This window comes from Rhinatrema bivittatum, chromosome 11 (assembly GCF_901001135.1).
Source record: "Rhinatrema bivittatum chromosome 11, aRhiBiv1.1, whole genome shotgun sequence".
NCBI classification, from domain to species: Eukaryota; Metazoa; Chordata; class Amphibia; order Gymnophiona; family Rhinatrematidae; genus Rhinatrema; species Rhinatrema bivittatum.
The window spans coordinates 21,973,751-21,997,007 of NC_042625.1; the positions used below are offsets into that span (position 1 = coordinate 21,973,751).

General features: G+C 41.0%; 2 protein-coding genes across 2 annotated transcripts in view; one reads left to right on the forward strand and one right to left on the reverse strand.

Annotated features, from left to right (window-relative positions):
* The window catches only part of ORAI1 (ORAI calcium release-activated calcium modulator 1), a 34,236-nt gene extending 23,705 nt beyond the window's left edge, over positions 1–10,531 (reverse strand). Inside the window, exon 1 of the mRNA XM_029619684.1 lies at positions 10,272–10,531. The gene's annotated coding sequence lies outside the window, so the exon portion shown is untranslated. The remainder of the gene's footprint in view (positions 1–10,271) is intronic.
* The window catches only part of KDM2B (lysine demethylase 2B), a 184,168-nt gene that overhangs the window by 341 nt on the left and 160,570 nt on the right, over positions 1–23,257 (forward strand). The window contains 4 exon segments of the mRNA XM_029619679.1: positions 3,722–3,841; positions 11,993–12,137; positions 15,590–15,668; positions 18,886–18,932. Coding sequence (XP_029475539.1) covers positions 3,803–3,841; positions 11,993–12,137; positions 15,590–15,668; positions 18,886–18,932 — 310 coding nt within the window. The 5' untranslated portion in view covers positions 3,722–3,802.

Consider the following 23,257-nt stretch of genomic DNA (forward strand, 5'->3'; position numbering starts at 1 on the left):
CCGTACCTAAACCTAGCCATTAGTGCTTACTTACACTTACAGTCCTGCAGTTCCAAGCTAAAAATCCGCGTCAGACACTTCATCATATATCCACTCCGGCCTTCTTAGTGCCGGTGATGAAATGCCTTTTCCCGCTGTCTTCACTTTTTATTATCCTGTGACTAAATGCGGTCACGTCTTCCTCTTTACTATTGTTAAAAATTCATACCTTTCGCCAGCCCTGGCTTGAAAATCCATTTGTCTTCATTTCCCGCTTTAATGACTAAGTAAGCACCTGCTTTTTTTTTAGCTTGCAATGCTAAATACTAATAAAATGATCTTTCAGTCTTGATGCTTTGATTCTGCTTTACCTCTTATTGAGACTCCTATCTTTTTCCGAGTTAAATACAAGTAGCCTCACATTTTCTCTCAGGGCCTGACACTGTGCTGTTTTTTCCCTCCTATATCTTGTGTCCCCCCCCATTGCTGCTTGCTTATTTAGTAGTAGTAGTTTTATATACTGTTTTTCCATGTGAGACTCACTAGATCACAACGGTTCACACTTAAACATTCAAAATAATAGATCATCTAACATAGTTTAGGCATACAAGATTATGATCCAATGGACAGAGGTCAGACATGAAATACATATATGTTAGGAAAGGATTTGGTTTCCTCCTACTTTGTTTTGATTCTTATCAACCCATTCCTGTCAAGGTCTTTTCTCTCTGGCTGCACCTTATCTCTGGGTCTCCCTTATTCTCTGTTTATTAAGTCCTCACTTTCTCCACCTTCATATCACCTCAAAAGCAATTTTGGAAAACATTTTGTTAATTGCCAGCAGGGCTACCAATTGTCAGTTAAAAAAAAAAAGTGTCCCTAAAAATTATTTAATGTCAGTGAAAACATCATAAGAAGTGGGGCCTGTGTTGGTGGCATGGGCTGAAGCCCTGCCAGGTTGCAGCACTCAGAAGTTTGGGACTATGTTTCTGCCACTGCATAAGGGGGTGAATCTTAGCATAGTATTTTTGTACCAAAATAGCAATGGTAAAATATCTCTTAAAAAAAAAAAAAGTTATGGGTAAAAAATCTGGCAGATTGTCAGTAAAAAAAAAATAAAATATATATATGTGTATATATATATATATATACTTTACTTTCATGATTTGGCAACGTCGATTCCTAGCCATGGCTTCTTTGCTGCCCATTTGAAAAACACACACTGCTGTATTCCTTTCCCTATATATCTTGTGCACCAATCTTGTCTTCCTATAGATTGTAAGTTCTGTGGGATAGACTCTTAAAACCTTCTCTGCCGGTTTGTCTTTTCATTATTTTTCATATTATAACGGTTGGTTATAGTATTGAATTTGTTTTTATACTTCCCTGCATGTGGTCTCTATATTGATAGGTTTTATAAACTAATTATAAGCTTAAATTGTCACCTCTAAGAACATATATTTAAGAGTTTTTCTAGGGATTAGGACAATAACATTCTTGAAGCTAAACCCCATTTTAAGAATGATACATAAGTACCATTAATATTCTTGTGGTGTGAAAATAAAGCAATTTATGCACTTTTACTAATTTTAACTTTGTGTGATGTCTATCCCCTTGATATGAGTGATGTCACTGGTATCATTTAGAAGCAGAGTCCCCATTTGCTCACATAAACACATCAGAATCTCCTTTTGTAATACATGATTAAATATCCATTACTTTAAATTTTATTTTTTTTGGTAAAATATTTGCAGATTATTTGAGATACAGCTTGAACAAGACTTTAGCAATAAAAACATTATTCCTGTGAAAATAGACTTTTTAACTTTTATTCCTTAATCATATTATATGTCTTCTGCAAATTTGAAGAATGCAATACAAGTAAACAAAATGCTGCAGTTTCACTAGGTTTATATTGAAGTTAATTGGAATGTAGGTTGATTACATCACCAGTCAACAGATAGACCATGCCTCTGTAGTTAGGTAAGAGAATAAAATCTCACACTATGGCTCCATATTTGAGTCTAGAATCTCAAAATACCTTTTCAAAATGAACTTAATGCAGAGTCTCAAGAAAGTTTCAGAATTTATGGTCGTGTATTTAAGCGAACATGTTTAGCAATAGTGTATTTATTTATTGGATTATATTCTGCTGTTTTGCACTTCAAAGCAAATTACGTTCATGTACTGCAGGTATTTTCCTATCCCCAGAGGGCTCACAATCTAAGAGGGTTATTTTCTAAAGCCTTATCGCGTGTTTTAGAGCCCTAACGCACGCGATAAGGCCATATCGCATGCGAAAAGGGCCTTTTCGCATGCGATATAATGCAAATTAGGGGGAGGGGAGGAGTCGGGGAGGGGGTGGAGTTGGCGATGGCGATGTCTTCGCTGCCGGCGATAACGTTATCGTTGGCAATAGCGCGCCGAATAGCACCACCTTTCACGGTGGCGCTATTTGGTGCGAAAGCCGGCACACTGCCGTGGTGCGAAGGCTGCAGACTTTTGCAAGCCCCCCCCTGTTTTCGCAGGATTCATCATTCTGTGAGGAATGATGAATCCAGGCCTAAGATTGTACCTGAGGCTTGACTGCCTTCTGGAAAATGTTGTTTTGATACCCAGCACCATCAAATTGGCCATGATATGGAATATACTGGGTTTCAATTTGAACACCAGTATCCTTGACAGAACTTTTTGATGCTGACTGTAAAGATTGGGTTCACAGCTGAGCTGAGCAGATTCAGAATGAGAATCAAAGCTGGGCTAGTAGTTTGTAGATAACTTTGCAACTCCTGAGACAGGCAGCCATCACTCAACCATCTGATAACATGGAGAGTCTCCATTAGGATTAATAATAATGTTTTGTATTTCTAGACTGCCTTTCCAATTTTAGCTCAAGATAGTTTACAACTATTTTTTTTTTCAGGTACTAGAAGCCCCTGTCTCAAAGGAGCTTAGAATGTAAATGTTCACCTGAGGCAATGGGAGATAAGTTTCTTAATCATGATCAAAAGGAATGTCAGTGGGAGAAGTAGAATGTGAAGCCTGGTTTCTTGCCGTAAACACTAGTCCATTTCTTCCTTATGTATTAGCTTTTAAGTTGTAAGAGTTTGATGAAAATATTTTTAAACAGATTTGCAGGACTCCAGTTTGCCCATTCTTATGTGTATGAATTGCTACTATACAGTACTGGTTTTCCTGCCAGTATTCAATGTTTGTCCCATGCTTTCATAGACTACCTGAGTCTGTTAGTGTGTTAATTTTTAAAGTAATTTTTCCAGCAGACAACTAGTTTTAATAATCTACATCCCGATGAGCATTACCTTTTGGTCCACTATACATGAATATACAGTGCCTTAATTTCCATTCCCTTTCCTTGTGTTTAGGTGACTTCTTTTTCTTTCATTCTTCCAACAAAGAAAATATTTCTTATTCCATCTGCTGAACTTATTTTGCAATGTTTCCCAGCCCTCTTCTGGAGGTACACCTATCCAGTCGGGTTTTCAGAATTGCCAAGATGAATATGCATGAAATAGATTTGCACTCCCTGACTCTCCAATGTATGCAGATCTCCTATGTCTATTCAATATGGACATCTTGAAAACTCAACTGGTTATGTGTGCTTCCAGGCGAAGGATGGGAAACATTGACTTAGTAGCAAAACGGTGCTTATTACTATGAAAGCAATATTTCAAAGCATCATATAGTACTTCAACAAATGTCATTTAATTTATGCTTTTTTCAGGATATCAACCAATCTGCTGTGTAGTTGTGCGGTTTATGCTCAGCTGTTGGACTGCTGATTAACTGACCTGTCACGAAAACGATGGATCTGGAAATTTCATTGCCTTGGACATTTGCTTTGGTACGTGCAAGGCCCAGACCTTTGCAAACAAGAACCCTTATTGCTACCGTAGGTTTAGGTGGATTTACAGTAATGAAAGGATTTACAGAACACATTCTTGTCATTCTTTTGCCACATCTTGATTTAGCAAGGGGATTCTCCCATTTTCTATCTGTGGGAAAAATCTTGGTAAACTTAGCTTGAGTTTTCCAAGTCTTCCTACAAACTGCAGCCTTTAAAGAGTGTAAATTGAAGCCATAATTAGCAAATGTAAAGTCTTTTTAATTTTGGATTACTCCAAACTGTTAACAGAATATCGAAGCATATGAACAAGGAGCTGTCCATCTTATTAAACATAAATTATTAACCATAACAAAAATGAATGTGTTCCCTGATGCAGACTATGTTTTGCAATTGCTGTATTCTGAGGGACAAACTGAAAAGTTGAGAGACATGAGTCAGAACCGCCCCCCCCCCCCCAACATCTAGCGACAGTACAAATTACACAATATAGAATATATCTGGCAAAAACTTTGCATATAATTCTCCAATCAATTCATTTTTTATGGTCAGTTTGTATAGGATTGACTGATAAGTGAGTCTACATTATTTCATAAGATAGTCAGCCCCTTGATTTTTGTTCACATGTTTCAATAATCTGTTAATACTTCAGTGTGTTTATATGCTCCACTATCCTGTTATACTAAATTATGACATTGTTAATTTATATTATTTCTATTCTATGAACTCTATACACAGTCTTGTACTCTGCCCAGAAAACCCCAAGTACATCAGTCTACAAAAAAAATGGTAAATCTTAGAGCTACTGTGATGGAAATAGCTTTGCATAAATATTTTGTATTCATTTTTTAGAAGCTTTTACCAATTTGAAAGCAACTTATTTGGCAAAGTGATTTATTTCAATGGGGTTTTTTTTTCTCAGTACGAAACATTTGTATAAACAGATCCTAAAAATATAAGTACAATATTAAAGTAATTGCCAATTTGGGTTATACAACATGATGGTTATTTGTGGAATCTGATTTTAAAGTCAGTTTGTAATGTACATCATGATGTTGCCTGCAGTGTAGAGAGAATTATATATCCTTGATTGATTTCAGGTAGACTCTTCTAACAGTAAGCATTAACATATTTACACCCTTTGTATATTTGTTTTGAATGCCTATCTTCATTAAAAAAAAAAAAAAAAAAAGTTCACTAGTAGCAAGTGTACACTTTGTGTTGACTAGCTTTCAGTCTGACATTCAGGATAAAAAAAATGTTGATAGCTGTTTTTATTCTAAAACATCTGTTGTTGACATGGAAGGGGAGAAAAAGAATCTAATAAATTCTTATGATCTGGATTAAGTGATTCAAATTACAAGGTTAAATTTACAACCCACCAGCTTGGAATAAAATGTGCTGCACGTTTAAAATGATTACAAGCATTATGAACTCATTAGTGCAATGGGCCCAATTTAAGGACTGGGGGAAAAGTTCAAAAGGTTTGCAAGGCCAAGTTGAAATAGTGCATATTTTGCCTCTCAGTTCCACAGAAGCAACTCCTGCATTATTTCAGAATTGTTAAACTAAAGTAATGCGGTTGCCGTGTTAGTTGCCTTGGATATGTACAAATAAAGGTCAAACAACAAGTTGTATGTGATCCCTTTTTACTGGACTAACATTTTGTGACTAGCCCTTGAGTGCTGCTCCCTTCCATCAGGTCAGTGCAGAATGAGCAGCAGGAAGCTGCTACATATACAAATACATGATAGTTTGTATTACAGTCCTGATGTTTCCGACTAAACCTGTAAAGTGTCAAATTTAAATAACGGAGGGCAGCAGCAAAATTTCCAGCTAGCAGAGGACTAGGTCTGGTAACGGGTGACGAAACCAGGATCCCTATGACGTCCCTTTCTGGTTAGTTTCAAAGTGTTTGATCATCTTAATTCTGAATATCTTAGTAGCTGTGTAGTTTTGAAGTTTCATTGATGCAGTGATGTGGCCTGGAAGAATGCTCCTCCACATTAGTGTCACCTTGCTGTGTCTGTGAAGGTTTATTCTTGTTTTCAATTTCTGCCCATTTGCACCCATGTAGCATCCCGCTTGTTAAAATAAATGGACTTGCAGGCTTTTTGCACTACTTTGCCTCAGTTTTAAATCTGTTCCATTATTTCCTTGGTTTAGGGGTGTTTTAAAAGGCGAGTTACCAAACATGTAAAAAGATATTTCTGAAAACAGAAATCCTGTCCTCAGTGCTGATGGTGATAGCAGTGTGGCACGGTGGTTAGAGCACGGAATTCCTCACTCAGCCACTTAACTGTGTGACCTGTCAGTTACGTTGTGCTCTGGTGGTGCTATATAATAAAATACTAATTATTATTAGACATATTCTAAAAATAAGTCTATCCTGCAGAAATCATTCTAAATGAGGCCCTATAGATTTCCTACTGCTTTTGCTTAAGGCAAAGATATCAGTATGAAGTTTGTAATGTAAAGCATTTCCTTAGTGGCTTAAGTCAAGCGTTTATTTCTAACACTGGGAAATACTGAGAACGACAACATTCTATGCACAAATAATGTACCATCATTCGTGGGCCTAACAGTCCTTATACTATACTGTGAATAGGAATATGACATTGCTGTTAATAGTGGCTAAGTAATATTTTAATGATTAAGAGCTTATCTGTAGTTTGTAACTATTACATAAACATTGGAATGTTTTCAAACAGGATTCTAGTGTAGTTTGTGGCTAATGTAACTTAACATGTTTGCAATCAATGTTCAATCTGTCAAAGACAGTGCTGTAGCTTGTCTGGCCAATAAATCATAAATATGTTCCCTGGTTCTGCTTAAACATGTTCACCTTTTTGTAGAAACTAAAAGGTCACTACTAGAAATTTACAAGAAATGTTCCATTTCTTAAAATAATTGCCAAGTGTTTTACTGTAAAAATATGAAGTGTGAATGGAAAGAGTCTCCAAATCATAAAACATGTCAATTTGTTTAATCCTACACTACAGATAACAAATTTTACAGTTTGTGATGGTTTGATGAAACAGCCAAAGCAGTAATAGAATTCCAGAAAATGTGAGGCTAAAGACTCAGCGTGCTCTTCCTTCCATAATGCTTATGTGCTTTGCCACTTCTTGTGTGTTTTATGTAGATCATCATGTCCGTTTGTTTGTTTATTTATTAACTATTTTCTATACCGATATGTCAGTGGCTCAGTACTGATCGTGTGTCCATTCTTTTGGTTAAATAGCCAGCCCTGCTGGATTTCTTACACACCAGCGTCATACAGTAGAGCATCTCTTATCCAGGGCTTAATTTGTTGGGGGGGGGGGGGGAATGGCCTGAAATGCAGTTTCTGCAGTTCTTTTAAGGCTTAAGAGGCAAAGCACCAGGGTTATTGTGCTCCAGCCTCTCCTCTCCAAGCAGCCTGCAGGGAAGAGAAGGAGCGGGGGTGAACCTGGAGCACACAGAAGAAAACAGCCACTCTGCTCCCTAATCCAGTCCCTTCCCCACCCACCTCTCCTGTATTGCAAAGAATAGAAGGGAAGGGGTGATATTGAAGCTGATCTGAAGAGCAAAGAAGAAATATAAAAAGTTTGAATAGGTACAAATTTGAAAGTTGTGAGCATTAGAGCCACTTGTCAAGGCTTCAGCTCTGGTCTTGATGAATGGCCCTACTGCTTACAACTGTTAAGCCTGTGCTAATTCAATCCCTTTTTGTGTCCATTAGCAACTGCTTAATTTCTGTCACAACAACCCAGAACATCATTCTGCCATCTTTTTTTTTTTTTTTCTGGGACCCCAGAAAGCGGAGCAGAGCCAGCAGAGTACATAAATTCTGGCTCACCCAAGGAATCAGAGCAGAGCCTCTGCCCTTAGAGAAAGCAGAGAACACAAGCATGTTTGAGCTGCTTACGCTAAGCCAAGGGCAGCTACATGGCTTTGATTTGGGAGTGTGTGAGAGAGAGAGAGGTCATACCTGGCCCCCAGCCCTCTCACCCACCTCCACAGTTCCTTTTTATCTACAACTTAAACCCTGCTTTTAGCCGAAGATCTGTTGTTCAGGAGAAAAGCATGGTATCCGGGCTGTGCGCTTTTCTAGAAAAACTTCTGCGAGCCTTGGATTTCTAAGCTGCCCATAATACGGGCCAATTCTGTAAAGTGCACCTGGCCCTGCACACTATTTAACACGGGTTTGGCCACGGGTTTTCGACGTGTGTCTATTACTCCTTATACTGTAAGGGGCTTAGTGCGTCAAACACACGGCCAAACCCCCCTGGAACCTAATAGCGCTCATTGACAGGATGAAGCTGTTAGTTACCCAGGATTCTGAAAGTAAAATGTGCGGCCAATCTGCACATGTTATGGAGTGGTGTTAATTTATGAGCAGCCCGGAAAAGTGTACAGAAAAACTGAAGATACTGCTTTTCTGTACACCCAACCAACTTAATATCCTAGGGATATTAAATGTAAACATACATAAATAAAAATGTGCCAGGCAGTCCGGTTAGGAGAATGGATGCTCAATTTTACCGGCGCTGTTTTCCTAAGCGAGGGCTATCAGCCGGTTTGGAAGTCCGTTTCCTGAACCTACTGACAGAGCCACCTCTCCTGGGCCAAGGAAGGCGGTAGGGGCGCATAATCATCCCTAGCGCCTCCGTTTAACGCGACCCCCCTCATTTAAATACAAGAGCAAGCCCTCAACACGAACCGCTTTCTCCCACGATATTTACTGAATCTGCCTGTTTGTGCTGAGCCTTCCCTGCTCCCTTCACTTCTCAAACCTGCTCCTGCTCTCCACCCATGATTCAAACGGTTGAGTTGAGCCTATGAACTTCATGGGAGGGAGAGGCACAGAAAGAGCAGGTTTAATAAGTGGTAGGGGAGGAACTCTTACTATCTGAAATAACCTCAGGCCATTCCAGCTGAAAGGAACTTTACTGTAGTTTAAAAGCTATTTAAAGTGTTTATTCCTGCCTGTTGCTTTAGCAATTCTTATGCACCTATAGTTAGGAGAGAAAGAGAGGCTGTTCCACATGAATCCAATACTGCAAAAATCTGTACAAGTGTTGTTCTAGAGTACCGTACTGCTGCTATTGCTGACTGGAATGAGTCATGGTGCTGTTCCCAAGCAAATGGAAAGAGGTTGTGAATGGTGACTTAGAATAAAGTCCTAAAGGGTGGGTCCTGGCTTTTAAGTATCAGTGCAAAGTGTAGGTCAGGGCCTGGTACCTGAGAAAAAGGACATGGATGAGAGATTATGTGAATGGCTGTGGTGACAGCGCTAGCACTGTGACATGCTTTATACCACGTTCCTCCTAGGCAGCATTCCATACAAAGCTTAGAAAAGAAAGTAAAATTAGAAACCCTAGCCAAATGTATGCAACAAGTTGCCTTTTTTTTTTTTGTTTCTCCCACCTGTTCTTTTGTTGGTTAAGATCATTACTGTAATATGTTTAATGTACTACAAGGGTCCCAATATAGCTGAGTCCTTTATGAGAAATTTTAGTTAGAACAATAGAAACCTTCTGCCCAAGTAATTGGTTATGTTAAGAATAAATTCTGCACTAAGAAACAGCTCTGGCTGCCAGGCCGTTTGTTGTAAAGGGACAAGTGTTACTATTTATTGAGTGCATTTTTCACAGTTTTAAGCGAAGTACTAGAATACACTTCTTGGGCAAAATAAAATCATGTTCACTTTAGGTTCTGGTACTTTGATTCTAATCCCAGCAGTGCCCTCTCTAATTAACTATTAACGAAACTGCATGATTGCTGAGATTAATTAGGACAACGGCTGGAGATCAGTGCCATTAATAAAGCTCTTTCTAATAATTACAAGACTAAAAACATTCACTGGAGATAACATAGTATTGGTCTATTATGGAATGCCTTTCCTTCCTGCGCATCCCCAACCAGGTGATGCAAAGCAGCCGGCTTTTGATTTTTTTTGTGTGTTTTTCTTTTTAGAGCTGGTACGCTAGTCCCTCTACTTGGCGTTAAGCTTGTATCACTACGAATCATTTTCCTGTGAATTAAATATGTTACAGCACGCTTAAAATAATGCTTTTCTGATTTACTTAAACCGTTTATCACATTTTTTCGAACTGCTCTGCTGTTACACATTTATTATTTTATTACAGTGCTGCAGTTATCGAAATGGTACTTGCGTTTTCTCTTGACCTCTTCTTCAGGTCCCAGACATCAGAACGTCAATCTGTGTACGGACCCAAGGAACTTATAGCCCAAAAGGCAAAGGAAAAATAGATGCCTGAACCAGAGCCGATTGTAGAGGCATTAGGAGGAAACTCTCCTACATCATGCTTATCAGCTTTCAGAATGCCTATATTCATTCAATGGTGATTGACTTTAAGCTTGCAAAATTTAAGTTTGTATGTTCTAGTTGCTCTGGCCTCCAGCTAAAAGAAAGGTCGATTACCCGCCAGGTTTCTGCATGAACGACATATCCAGGGACGCATTTCAGGATGGGCAGCCTTTATACCGCGGACTCATCCGTCGTCGGGGTTGTTCAGATTTCAGCAACTCGGCAGTCATAACAAATAAATCAGCAGCAGCGCCTGCGTGCACGCCCCGCGCAGCCTCGTGACCTACCGAAATCCCAAATATCCCAAGGACCAGATTTATCCCCTAATTTCGGTGGCCCGCCCCACGGTCGCCCCTGCGCGTGCCGCCGCCCGAAAGTTCCAAATAGCGCAGGCTGAATGCGTTCGGTAACAATGTTTACGTTCTGCACTTTATGACGTCACCGTGACTACTACAGTGTACAGTGTACAAAAATGCTTCCTACTACTTTGGAAACGGAACGCAAAGTGTTGGTTAACTTTCCATTTGGATTTTTGACAAAATGCAGGACAGGCTGCTGAAAATTAATTGACGATTCCCCCCCCCTACCCCCTCTAAAAAAAATGGAGGCAGAGAAAGAATCTGGAAGAAGATTGGTGTGTAGATGTTTTGTGTCTATGTTTCTAGATCTGCGTTGGGGAGAAAAATAAACACCCCCCCTCCAGCAAATCTCTGTTTTGAGCACGTTACTGCCTTTTTTTTTAGGCGATAGCTTGCCTAAAGCCTGCTCGTGCTGGGATTGCAAGGAGGGCGAGGACGGGAGCCGGGGAGGACGACAATGATTATCTGGCCAGGATCGCGACTGAGACAGTGCAGCATATTTTACATGGCTGACTTCATCTTGTTTATTGTTTGAAGAAATTGCGAGCGAAGCGGGGCTGCCTGGAGCGGATTCGCGTGTTATTCAGGGGCAAGGCTCGGGGGGTTCTGCGGGCGAGTGGTGTGTGTGTGTGTTTTAATTTGCGTGCCAGTGCGAACGTGCAGCTTCCCCTGTTGTCCGCTGGCTGCTCTGCCCCAGCTCCTGCAGCGCTGGTAACAACTTCAAGCTTTGTCCTTGGGGGGGGGAAGAAGCGGTGGATGGCCTTTGCTTTTTCCTCACACGCGAGCAGGCCTTCCCGAGCCACATTTTACAGGCTGAATAAGGAACAAAACAGCGTTTTCCTCGTGCAAAAGCTTCCACCGCTTCAGATGGGAAAAGGAATTGCACTGTTCGACCATGACAGAAACCCAAGTTGTAGAACGTGTGTGCTGGGGCTGAAATGGTGGCTGCCCAATGTCTAAGAAACAGTGACAGGAAACCCTTGTAATTACGGCCGACGAGGTGATCCAAAAGTTCCTTTTGTGAGGCGGATTTTTTTTTTTAAAGAAATAAAAACAAATTCATAATTTGTCAAGTGTTTTAATTTAAACACGGTTCGGCACGGGCTTCCCATGTCGTAAAGACAGCAATATGCGTCTCGATAAAACAATGTGTGCTTGTTAAGCTTTGTAAATTTTAGACAATAAAATGATCGTTTTAGGATTTCCGATGTGGAAAATCTGCACTGTTTTTTTGTTTCGCTCTGCTGCTAAGTTGCTTTCCAGCAGGCATGCACCTGTCACTTCAGGGGCTTGTGCTCGCCATGCAATGCAAAAACAGCTTCCTTTCTGCTGGACCTCCAACGAGATTATTTCTCTTGCTCAGTTTCACCGGTACACAGTTTCCTCGCAAAAAAAAAAAAAAAAAATCATAATTAAAAAAACAAGAAAAACAAACAAAAAAAAAAGAAACCAAACCTGTCCCCTTCTGTTTCTTAGCGCTCTATAGGTAGAAGAGGATACGATGAGAATGAAGACCTTTCCGACGTGGAGGAGATTGCCAGCATTCGCGGTTTTAATCTGGACGACAAACTACGCAGTGGCATCTACAATGGCAAATTCGTGCATTTGATGGAGGGGAAAGGTAATCCGGAGATGTGTTCTCCCTTTTGTTTTTTCTGCATGCTTTGCTTTGCGTGTGTTGTTGTTTTTTTTTTTTTTTTTAAAGGACCCCGTGTGCACCCACGTGCAAAAGTTGTGGGAGTTTCGTATTTCCCGCCGGTCTCGCGGTCCAGGGGGATTCGGTGACGAGAGCAGGGCGCTGCTTTTGGCAGGTCGGGGCCTACCCTGCCAGGCGGCAGCAGAGCCATGTAAGCGACCCGGGCGCGAAGACCGTCTGCGGGCCCTAAGGATTCCTCTTGCCCTTTGAATGTATGAACTTCTTGAGGTTTTTTGTTTTTCTTCGTGGAGAAGATGACGGTGAGGGGAGGGAAATAGAAGGGGCCAGGCGTCGAGCAGCCCCGGCACGTTAGTCACAGACAGACCAGCAGAAGTCCATTTATTTGTTCTTGCAAGCCGAACAGGGTCTTGAAATAAAAGCGGGGTGAGGAAGCCAGCGGTGACAGCAAGGGCAGCCGTCTGGGTGCTGAGGGGCAATTCAAGGGGCTTCGGGCGCGCGCGCGCCCGCCCAGGCTTGTTTCCCGCGCGTGGAAACTGGGGGAGGGGGAGCACGCGAACTTGCAATTGCAGATTGAAATATTTAGACAGAACCGCCTTAACGCTACTTGGAACATCCGTTTAATTTGTTTGCATGGAAAACGAAGACGGCACCGGTGCTTGTGTTGCCTGGTTACCCTTTTCTAAGGACAGGATTTCTGCTGCTTTCATAGCAAAGCGCTATGAATGCCTTGACTAAGGCAAACAATCGTTTTACCCCAAACCCGTCCTCAAGACTAACTGGACCCCAGAAGTTCTGAGTGCCTTTTATTACAGTTTTGCCACGCTTGCTTTAAAATCTCCCACTATTTTTAACTGCCCAATCACCCTAACCCAATGTTGAACCAGAGGCCTGTTCTCACAGGCAGCGGATTATTTACTTCTTAAAGGCTGCGCTCTCATTTTAATTTTAAATGAAGTTCACATTTATCTTTACTCGGGAGCCTTTTCAAGGGTCTTGCCCTAGGTTCAAATGAAGGCATATTCCTCAGAAAGTAATGGCCAAATTGAGAGGTTATTCCATTTGAAACGATTTTCTACCCATAGCAGGGTAATAGATGATTTATTTAGAAACTTTTCTGCTTTGCCCAGTTTTGGCCGCTCTCAAATGAGCTGAAATGAGTTTTCTTGACATTTTTGCATCATGTAGGACAAAACGTTTTACTAAATATTGCCCTAAAACAAAAAATATTACTATTATTTTTTTATTGTAGCAGGTATGCTATCAAAATCCTTTTGCCTATGGATAAATACAAATATTGGGTGTTCTATGTAATGTTATCTCAAATAATGTGATCATGTTTGATGAAAGTCTATCATCAAGGCAATAAATCTGAGTGAGATTTCCAAATTATTTTGTTAGAAGTGTCCTTTCCAAGTACTTGAAGTGGGAAGTGACTCTGTGCAGTTGCCACAGTTGTGCGTTTACAGTGATGATGGCAGCCATGGTTTGAATCTGAATATTTAGAAATTGCCTCGCAGTTTCTTATGTTCTTTTCAACTTTCCCCAGCTCAATTGTAGCCTGCCTCAGCTGGGGCTCCAGGAGCCTTCATTAGCCACCCTTTTTTTTTTTTTTTTAAACTCAATTTTATTCCTTTTTCTCCCACCCATCTAGCCTAACCCTTGTGCAGTAAATCCTCTCTCTGAGGAATACAGACCATTCAGCCTTTCCAGCCCCAGTTGTCCCGAGGAAGAGGGGCCAGGTTTTGCAAGTCAGCTCAGCTCTGCTATAAAGCTGAATGTATATGTAAAAAATATATTTAACTTAATTTTTGGTTTTGCATTAATACCGACAAAACAGAAGGTCAATTTATCTTATGTTCTTATACTAGGAGACATGCAATAAAGTTACTAGGTGATACAAATAGGAGAAAATATTTTTTTCACTCAGCACATAATTAAGCTCTGGAATTCACTGCTATAGGATGTGGTAAAAGGTGTTAGTTTAGTTGGGTTTAAAAACAGTTTGGATAAGTTCCTGGAAGAAAAGTCCATAAACCATTGTTAAGGGAAACCCACTGTTTGTCCCTGGGATAAATAGCAGGGCATCTATCGACCTTTTGGGATCCTGCCAGGTACTTGTGACCTGGTTTGGCTACTATTGGAAACAGGACCTTTCATCTTTCCCAGTATGGCAAATCTTATGATCCTATAGCTCTGTATTTAGGGATCCATGCAAAACCCGGAGTATCATAAATCTACAGACAAAAAGATCAATAAACTGTTATTGGACTAACTTAATACGTTTCTTAACTAGATTTTGGCAGCTATACTCCCTTTATCAGGTCAAAATAAAGGGCTTGATTTACTAAGGCCTTTTTTCCTCATTTTATGTCTATAAGATTAAAAAAAAAAAAAAAGCTTGGCAAGCAGGGTCCAAAATAGCAGAGCATATAAGGGAAACATTTGTTATTCACTTGTATGTTGGGGCAGCATCATCTTTTACTTTGACTTGGCCATTTTGTTTTGACCTGATAAAAGGCGCATAACCACTGAAAGCTAGATGAGAAGTAGATCAAGTTTAATAAAAAGGGATCACCTTATATATATATTTTTATTGATCTTTTGTTGTCATACATTCAAGTTGGACTAATACAGCAACCACACAGCTTTATCCATGACATCTATCTATAAGAGGGCTTTATTGCATGTTTTCTTTTCTTGTATAGAACTTTTAATGTTGGGGGGTCATGTGTTTTCTGTTTAAAAATAGTTCATATTTTATCCGGGTAAATTTGGTTTTATGAAAATTGCCTTCACATAATCCAGCTGCCTGCATGGAATTCCGCAGCTAGTGTATGTTTAGCCAGATTGCGGAGAGGATGATGTTCCTATCGGGGACATGTTTGGGGGTGGGTGGGCGTGTTGGAAACCAACATACATACATTGGATTTTCAAAACCATGCCTGTCTTTTGTTTTTTTTTTGCAAAAATCTTGCTGCAAAAACAGCAGAGGCAGTCTGCAGGTCCTTTGTATCTGTGGGCAATTTTCAGGGGGAAAGTAGGCACACGCCTTACCTCTCAAAATTAAGTACAAGGTCCGTGTGACAAATTACCTGCAGACCTTTGCACCTGGGGTGGGGATAGGAGAGGCTGTTTTGAAAATTTCCCCCAGAAGGGCCTGATTTGGTAAGGCCTTTTCTCCCATTCTGTGTCCATGGGAAAAGAGTCCAATGAGCCAGGCTCTCAGCAATGTTCTTATTTGTTGTTAAATTGGCAAACGGTCTAAAGAACAGCAAACTAGAGTAGCTAATCCTGCATTTTGGATTTAATTGCTTGCCTTTTCCAAATCTGAGTTACAATTCAGTTATTGTAGCTATAAATGCAGTGATGGATTTTATTTTAAATGGTAACATTGTTTTATTCTAAAATTTAATCAGATTTTACCTATGAGTATGTACAGCGAGAAGCCTTGAGAGTTCCCCTTCTCTTCATGACTAAGGATGGATTAGGGATAAAGTAAGTACAGATGAAATGTTATTGAAATGCATATTAACTAAATATATCAAACATAATATTTGACTTTTCTCTCATTTAGCTTTATAAGCTTGTTTGAAGGGTAATGTACCTGGTTATGTTGATGTACTGTAATGTTTTTCTTTCAGATATACAATCAGATTAATTTCAGTTCAGTATAAACAATTTGTTTTACATTGAAACAATTTAAAGATTACAGAGGGGATGTTACGGAGTCTCGGTGATACTGAGCAGCACCACTGCATGTATTCAAACCCTTCACGCTAGATGATCCACAGTTGTCTTAAAATTCCCAAAGTGAAAAATTGGTGGGTTTTTTTTTTTAAGCTTTAAATCAATTATTTAGCTATATGGGAATTATGTAGGCAATTTATTGTATTGATTTACATCAGTGGAAACCGATCATACCTAAAGACAAGTCACACATTGAATTGGCTTCCTCACTCAATGTAACTTGACATTTGGCCTTGTTTGGGGGGGGGGGGTGAAAAATAAGATCCAGCTGTTTTGTTCCCAATTGTATTTTGACCTCTAGGAAAAGAGCAATCCTCTGTCTGGTAAGAAGGGACCCAGTAGACAAAAGAATCCTCCTGGTTTCCCATTCAGATCTACCATGTTATATCTATTTAAATCACAAACTACTGTAAGTTTTAGGAGTAAAATGTAAAAAGTCATTGTGAAAGATTTTTTAAAATGCTGGAAGGTGAACCACTGATGAACCTGAAAGCTTCCCCTAATGAGCAGAATAAGTCATAAGAACATAAGAAAATGCCATACTGGGTCAGACCAAGGGTCCATCAAGCCCAGCATCCTGTTTCCGACAGCAGCCAATCCAGGCCATAAGAACCTGGCAGGATCCCAAGGGGTAGATAGTCCAAGCTCCTTATCCCAAGAATAAGCAGTGAATTTCTGCAACTCCACCTTAATGGTTTATGGACTTTTCCTCTAGGAACTTGTACAAACCTTCTTTAAACGCAGCTACACACTAACAGCTTTCACCACATCTTCTGGCAACAAATTCCACAGCTTAATAATGCATTGAGTAAAAAAATATTTTCTCTTATTAGGTTTAAATGTATTACCTAGTAATTTCTTTGTGTCCCCTAGTTTTTCTACTTTTTGAAAGAGTAAACAACTGATTGTTTACTTGTCATTACACTCATTTATTTTATAGCCCTCTATCATATCTACTTTCAGCTGTTTCTTCTCCAAGCTGAAGAGTCTTAATCTCTTCAGCCTTTCCTCATAGGAGAATCGTTCCAATCCCTTTATATTATTGTCACCCTTCTCTGTGCCTTTTCTTATTCTACTGTATCTTTTTTGACATGTGGTGACCAGAACTGACCACAATACTCAAGATGAGGTTGCACCATGGAGGGATACAGAAACATTATGATATTCTCTGTTTTAGTCTCCATGTCGGAATACTAGTAGCATAATATTGGTGATCTAGTCTGCAAATCTACATACTAACCAAGCCACAGTAATATGAATTAGTTCCTATATATTTTAAAAACAGTGGCCAAAACATTTGTTTTTAGTTAAATCTGTACGTGAGTGAAGAGGAAGGGAAACAAGGGGATATTTGCCCCTCTCTGTCCCTTCATTGTGTACTTTCTTGCTGTGTGTTTGATATCTTCAATAAACCCATAGACATGCCCATTATCTAAAAGGAAGACACACAGTTCACACAAGTTACTTAGCCCTAGTGTGGAGCCCAAATCCTCCATGAACATTATTGTATAAGCCAATCATATCACTGAGATTCTCTCAAGTTCACTTTTTCTCCTCTGAGCTGGAATATAATTCATACACATGCAGGATCTCCTAACTGATATTCAGAGTAAGTGCTCTATAAAGTTTAAAATGATAGCTTTTGTAATAATGATGTAACAAGGAGCTTTCCCTGCACTGTAAGGTAGAAACACGAAGAAATGATTGAAGACAGTGTCCTGAAATTACACCCAAAGCAACGTTTCTGCCTGGCACCGTAACTCAAAACCTTTGTACAAAAATGACTGCAGAGTTCATTGAGATTTGCATTTCTGTATTGCGAGGTGCAGGACGTAACTCTTCTGACCTCTGGTTGTTGTCAGACCCGTGGTGCTGACACTTTTCTACACGTGTCTATGTGCCCAAAGAGACGCCTTAGAATTGTGATTCTTAAGAGAAAGTGGCAGCCTTTGAGCACTGTGGAAAATGTCCAAAGTACGCATAGGAAGCGGTAATATTCAGCCTTTTTCATTTGGAGGCAAACTCTGGGTGACTTTGTTTGAGCCTGGAGTTCCCCTTTAAACCTCTTCCTGTTCTAGCTTTCATTTTAAAATTCCTGAAACTGCTCCAGTTCAAGTTCTCTGAACCCGGGGAGCAGCCCATCTGTGAACCAGTGTCACAAAGGACTTCTCATGGAATGGGAGCCGATTGGTTCCTGCAGCACGTGTGGTGTCATCATTTGTGACATCACAGTCCATATGGACCTTTCAGATGCCGGGTGCATGAGAGAAATTTTGTGGTTCTCTTGCCAGCGTAATGGTATTTCAGGGCAATTGTACATGAGTAGTATGGAAATATTGGTGGAATGTATTAGTTATTGTATCCTACAAATGGATAACAGATAATGCATCACTATGATTAGAAGTCACTGAACAAATTTGTTACTAAGGCCAATAAAAATGTGTGAAAAAAAAATTGTTGAAAGAAAAGACAAACCATAGTTGGATAGAAATAATACCTGAGTTAGGCTAACAGATGTTCAATATGCAAGCTTTTGGGACTCATGCAGTGCCACTTTTCCTGGGATCCAGTAGAAAAACCTGCCTTTGAACTCTCTCAGGTGGCATTTATGGTGGGGTTTGGGTCTACTTTGAGTATCGTGGGCCCTGTGCAAACAACTCTTCAGAAAACATTGAACTCACTAACTCTTAAGATTTATCCAAACTCTAGTGGTGTTTGAAAGAGCCCAGAAGCAAACTTGATGTAATTGTTATCTGGCCACATAACTCAGGACAGGCCTAAAGGGAGGGAGGGCAGGAAGCAGATCACAGATTGAGTAGGATCTATGGCAGCAGAATAGATGGGCGCAAATCTGCTGCATTTTCCTTATTTCTTTGTTTATCGCTTTAGAGTTTGAAAATTTGCAATGCTAAATGTTGTTTCTTTTTGAGATGCTCTAAGTTTTGTTTCTCTGTTACAATTGTAGCATGCCTGACCCGGATTTCAGTATTAGAGATGTAAAACTGTTAGTTGGTAAGTTTATTTTGATTTCTTTACTAACGATATATATCCAAGTGTTTTTTTTTTTTTTAAAGGATGTAATAGCTTGGTTCTGAGGGAATTTTGATATTGCGATCATCTTGCTTTCTGTTTAGGCATACTTTTTCAAGTGTAAGTGCACTTCCCTTTTATTCATCACAGATACTTGCATTGGAATAGGAGTTTGGTCATTTATGGATTCTCTCTAACGAGGCAGAAATCCTGTGTTTCTGACATCACGCTTTAGTAGTCACAAAAGCAAGAAGTGATGTCATAAATTAAGCAAGCGTTTTCACCTTTTATTCTTAGAGAGAGGTTTCGGTCCCCCGATATGGACCCCGTTTCGCCACATGGGCTGCGTTGGGAGGGACAGAGGCCCAGGAAAAACTGTCAGTAAAACCAAAAACATAAAAACAGAGAGGTGTAACCAAGGATCCAAAATACAACACAGAAAAAATAAGACATCATGTAGCAGAGACTGCTGTTTACATATGCAAAGAATATTGTACAAAAAAAAGCATATAAATTAAAAACAACTGTTAAGAAATGCATCTGTAAAACATATAAATGTGTGAAACATATGCAGAGACCAAAAAGCTCAAAACACTTTCTAAAACGGAGCTTGAACGGCACCAAATAGGTACCGAATAAAAAAAGCCATCTTTAAAAAAAAAAAAGTTTGCTAATTAAAAATACACCTTGGATTACTTTGCATATTTACAAATTTGTATTTATCACACCTGCGTTGAGCGATAGAACATTTCCTTTAATGTCTCCTGCCTTTATTGCCTATATGTGTGTCATAAGCATAGACATTCTTTGTTTGCTTTATATACATTTTTATGTAATTTAGATACCCACAGTGCCTTGGAAGTGTTAGCAGCAGTATGGAAAAATGACTTACAAATTGATTTAGATGAAGGTGATATGGGAGCTTGTGTTGCCCTTATGTATAAATCTACAGAGACAGTGTTATTTCTTGAATTATTATTTTGCATAGGATAATAATTTCACTGGTGCAGGCTAAATGTATGCATGAAACCTGATTCTGATCATTGTAGGAAATGTCCTATGCCGGCTGTTACTCTGGGCACCCCCATAAACAATGAACCAGAGATATGTGCCTTCTGGAATGCAATTATTCAGTTCTTGATTGCCATAACTCAAAAACTGACCCCCATTGATGAAGGGTTCTCAGTATTGCATCATATTACTCGGGGACGGACAATGGGGAAGGCGCATAAATATTTACTTCTCAAAGCCTGTTTATTGGTGAAACGACTTATTCTTTTCCAATGGTTGAACTCAATTCCGCTAGATATAGAGACGTGGAAAGCTCAGTTGTTTGATTTGATGACTATGGAGTATAGGACTGCAGAAAAACAGAAAAAGCAAAACATTTTCACATAGCTGTATGGAAATCCTTTTTGAAAACATTAGACACTAATTGGAAAAATTTGTACAGTTTTTCTCCAGCCTGCTAAGTTGATGGAATTCTGATCTATTTTTCTCTCGCTGTACTCTAATCTGCCAAGGTTTGTTTGTTTGTTTATAATCTGCAATGGGTGGGGAGGGAATTGGGTGGAATAGAACGTTAAAAACAAAATTGTGTACTTTCTTTAAATGTTATGTTTTTGAAGTATTGTGAATAAATAGTTTTATAAAAAAAAACAAAACACCTTGGATTAATTTGTGCACTGATGGGATGTATAGCGTGAGCAGGGTCCTCTGTGATCAAAGCCATCTGAGACAAAACATTTTGATACTTAATACCCAAACACAAACGGGCCGATACAGTAAGGACGCGTAAGAAACAGTGCGGCAGTGCCGGGCGCACCCTCGTTTGCCGCGCGCACATCTTGGTTCACATACCGCTTGATTCAGTATTCAAATGAGACGCAAATCCAAGCGGCGTCCAAAGCACGTCAATGAAGCGGTAGGCGCTCGCAATCCATTTTACTGTATAGAGCGGTATGCAGCGCCTATACAGTATAGGGATGTGAATCGTTTTAGGACGATTAAAATTATCGTCCGATAATTTTAATATCGTCTTAAACCGTTATGGAACACAATACAATACAGATTCTAACGATTTATCGTTATAAATCGTTAGAATCGTGAGCCGGCACACTAAAACCCACCCCCGACCCTTTAAATTAAATCCCCCACCCTCCCGAACCCCCCCCCCAATAACTTAAATATCCTGCGGGTCCAGCGGCGGTCCGGAACGGCAGCGGTCCGGAACGGGCTCCTGCTCCTGAATCTTGTCGTCTTCAGCCGGCGCCATTTTCCAAAATGGCGCCGAAAAATGGCGGCGGCCATAGACGAAAAAGATTGGACGGCAGGAGGTCCTTCCGGACCCCCGCTGGACTTTTGGCAAGTCTCGTGGGGGTCAGGAGGCCCCCCACAAGCTGGCCAAAAGTTCCTGGAGGTCCAGCGGGGGTCAGGGAGCGATTTCCCGCCGCGAATCGTTTTCGTACGGAAAATGGCGCCGGCAGGAGATCGACTGCAGGAGGTCGTTCAGCGAGGGTTCCGGCGCCTCGCTGAACGACCTCCTGCAGTCGATCTCCTGCCGGCGCCATTTTCCGTACGAAAACGATTCGCGGCGGGAAATTGCTCCCTGACCCCCGCTGGACCTCCAGGAACTTTTGGCCAGCTTGTGGGGGGCCTCCTGACCCCCACAAGACTTGCCAAAAGTCCAGCGGGGGTCCGGAAGGACCTCCTGCCGTCCAATCTTTTTCGTCTATGGCCGCCGCCATTTTTCGGCGCCATTTTGGAAAATGGCGCCGGCTGAAGACGACAAGATTCAGGAGCAGGAGCCCGTTCCGGACCGCTGCCGTTCCGGACCGCCGCTGGACCCGCAGGTTATTTAAGTTATTTGGGGGGGGTTCGGGAGGGTGGGGGATTTAATTTAAAGGGTCGGGGGTGGGTTTTAGGGGGTTTTAATGTGCCGGTTTTTCGATTTTTCGATTTTTAACGATTTTTCACGATTTTTCACGATATTTTACCCCCCCAAACGGCAACAATACGATTCCCTCCCCCTCCCAGCCGAAATCGATCGTTAAGACGATCGAGGACACGATTCACATCCCTAATACAGTATCCAGGGTGTGCTGGTACCTGTCCTTTGAAATGTCATTCCACCAGGAAAGTGGATGGTTCTCTTCTACAGACCCCGCGACCTTGGACGTCTGGCCGGGCGCTCAAGGCAGCGGTGCCTCCGATCATGGACGCCGCAACCTTGGACATCCAGCCGGGCGCTCAAGGCTCTAGAATGGAAGTAACAGCTGTTTACAGAGTCAGGCTTCGTCCTCTTCACCCCATTTGTCACCTCGGTCAGCTGAGTCATGTCATGGCTGGCGAAAGAGATCGATGTTGTTCAACTTTCCACCGCTCCATTTGCAGCTGTGGAGAAGGGATTGCTGCGCCTCCAACTCCGATTCTATGCCTGCGGTGGCAGGGCAAGCAGGCCCAGATTGGGCCTTCCCAGCTGACCTGGCCCGCCCGGCACTAGAGTGAAAGGAACATGTTTTAAATGACTTTTGTCCATGAACGTCCGGCCGGACGCCCGAGGTCGTAGCTTGGATGTCCAGCCAGGTGCTCAAGGCAGCGGGAAGCTGACTGAACACCAGGGTAGGCGGTAAATATGCAGGTTAAAGACGCGGCAAATAAGCTGGTTAAAAAGGCGATAATATGGGCGCACGTTACTGTATCGGCGGGAATAGCTAAATCGATCATTAACATGTCATGTCATATACATGCCGCGGGTGGAGACAGTTACGCGTCCATCTCGGCAAGCGGTAAGGACGCGTAAAACCGGTCGCGGGTTCGCCTTGCACGTCCAAATTGTGCGTTCAAAGCGGGTTAGAAACAGGGTAACTGCGGCCGAGCTTTACTGTATCGGCCCGAAAGATAGAGAGAGTTTCAGCAGGCAGCACTTATATTCAGTCTGTCACTGAATATATCTAGATAGTTTTCCACTTACCGTGTATACTAGTCTATAAGTCAATCTCATGCAGAAGTCGATAGGCGATTTTGATACCAAAATCCATTGAAACGAATTGACCCGTGTATAAGTCGAGTTTTAAAATGAGTGATCTATCAGGAAGAAAAGGATTCAAGAAAAGACATGTCCGGGAAAAAAAAAAAAAGTCCCACGATGCACTAACTTTAGGACAGGTCTGTGGCACGAGAAGAGTTAGCCACATAGGTTAAGTAGCTGACTCTGAATAGTGGAGTTAGCCGCTTATGTGTAGCTGTGCTCCGTTTTGGCAGTTCGCACGTACGTACACACAATGTCTCAGGGACTTCATAGTATA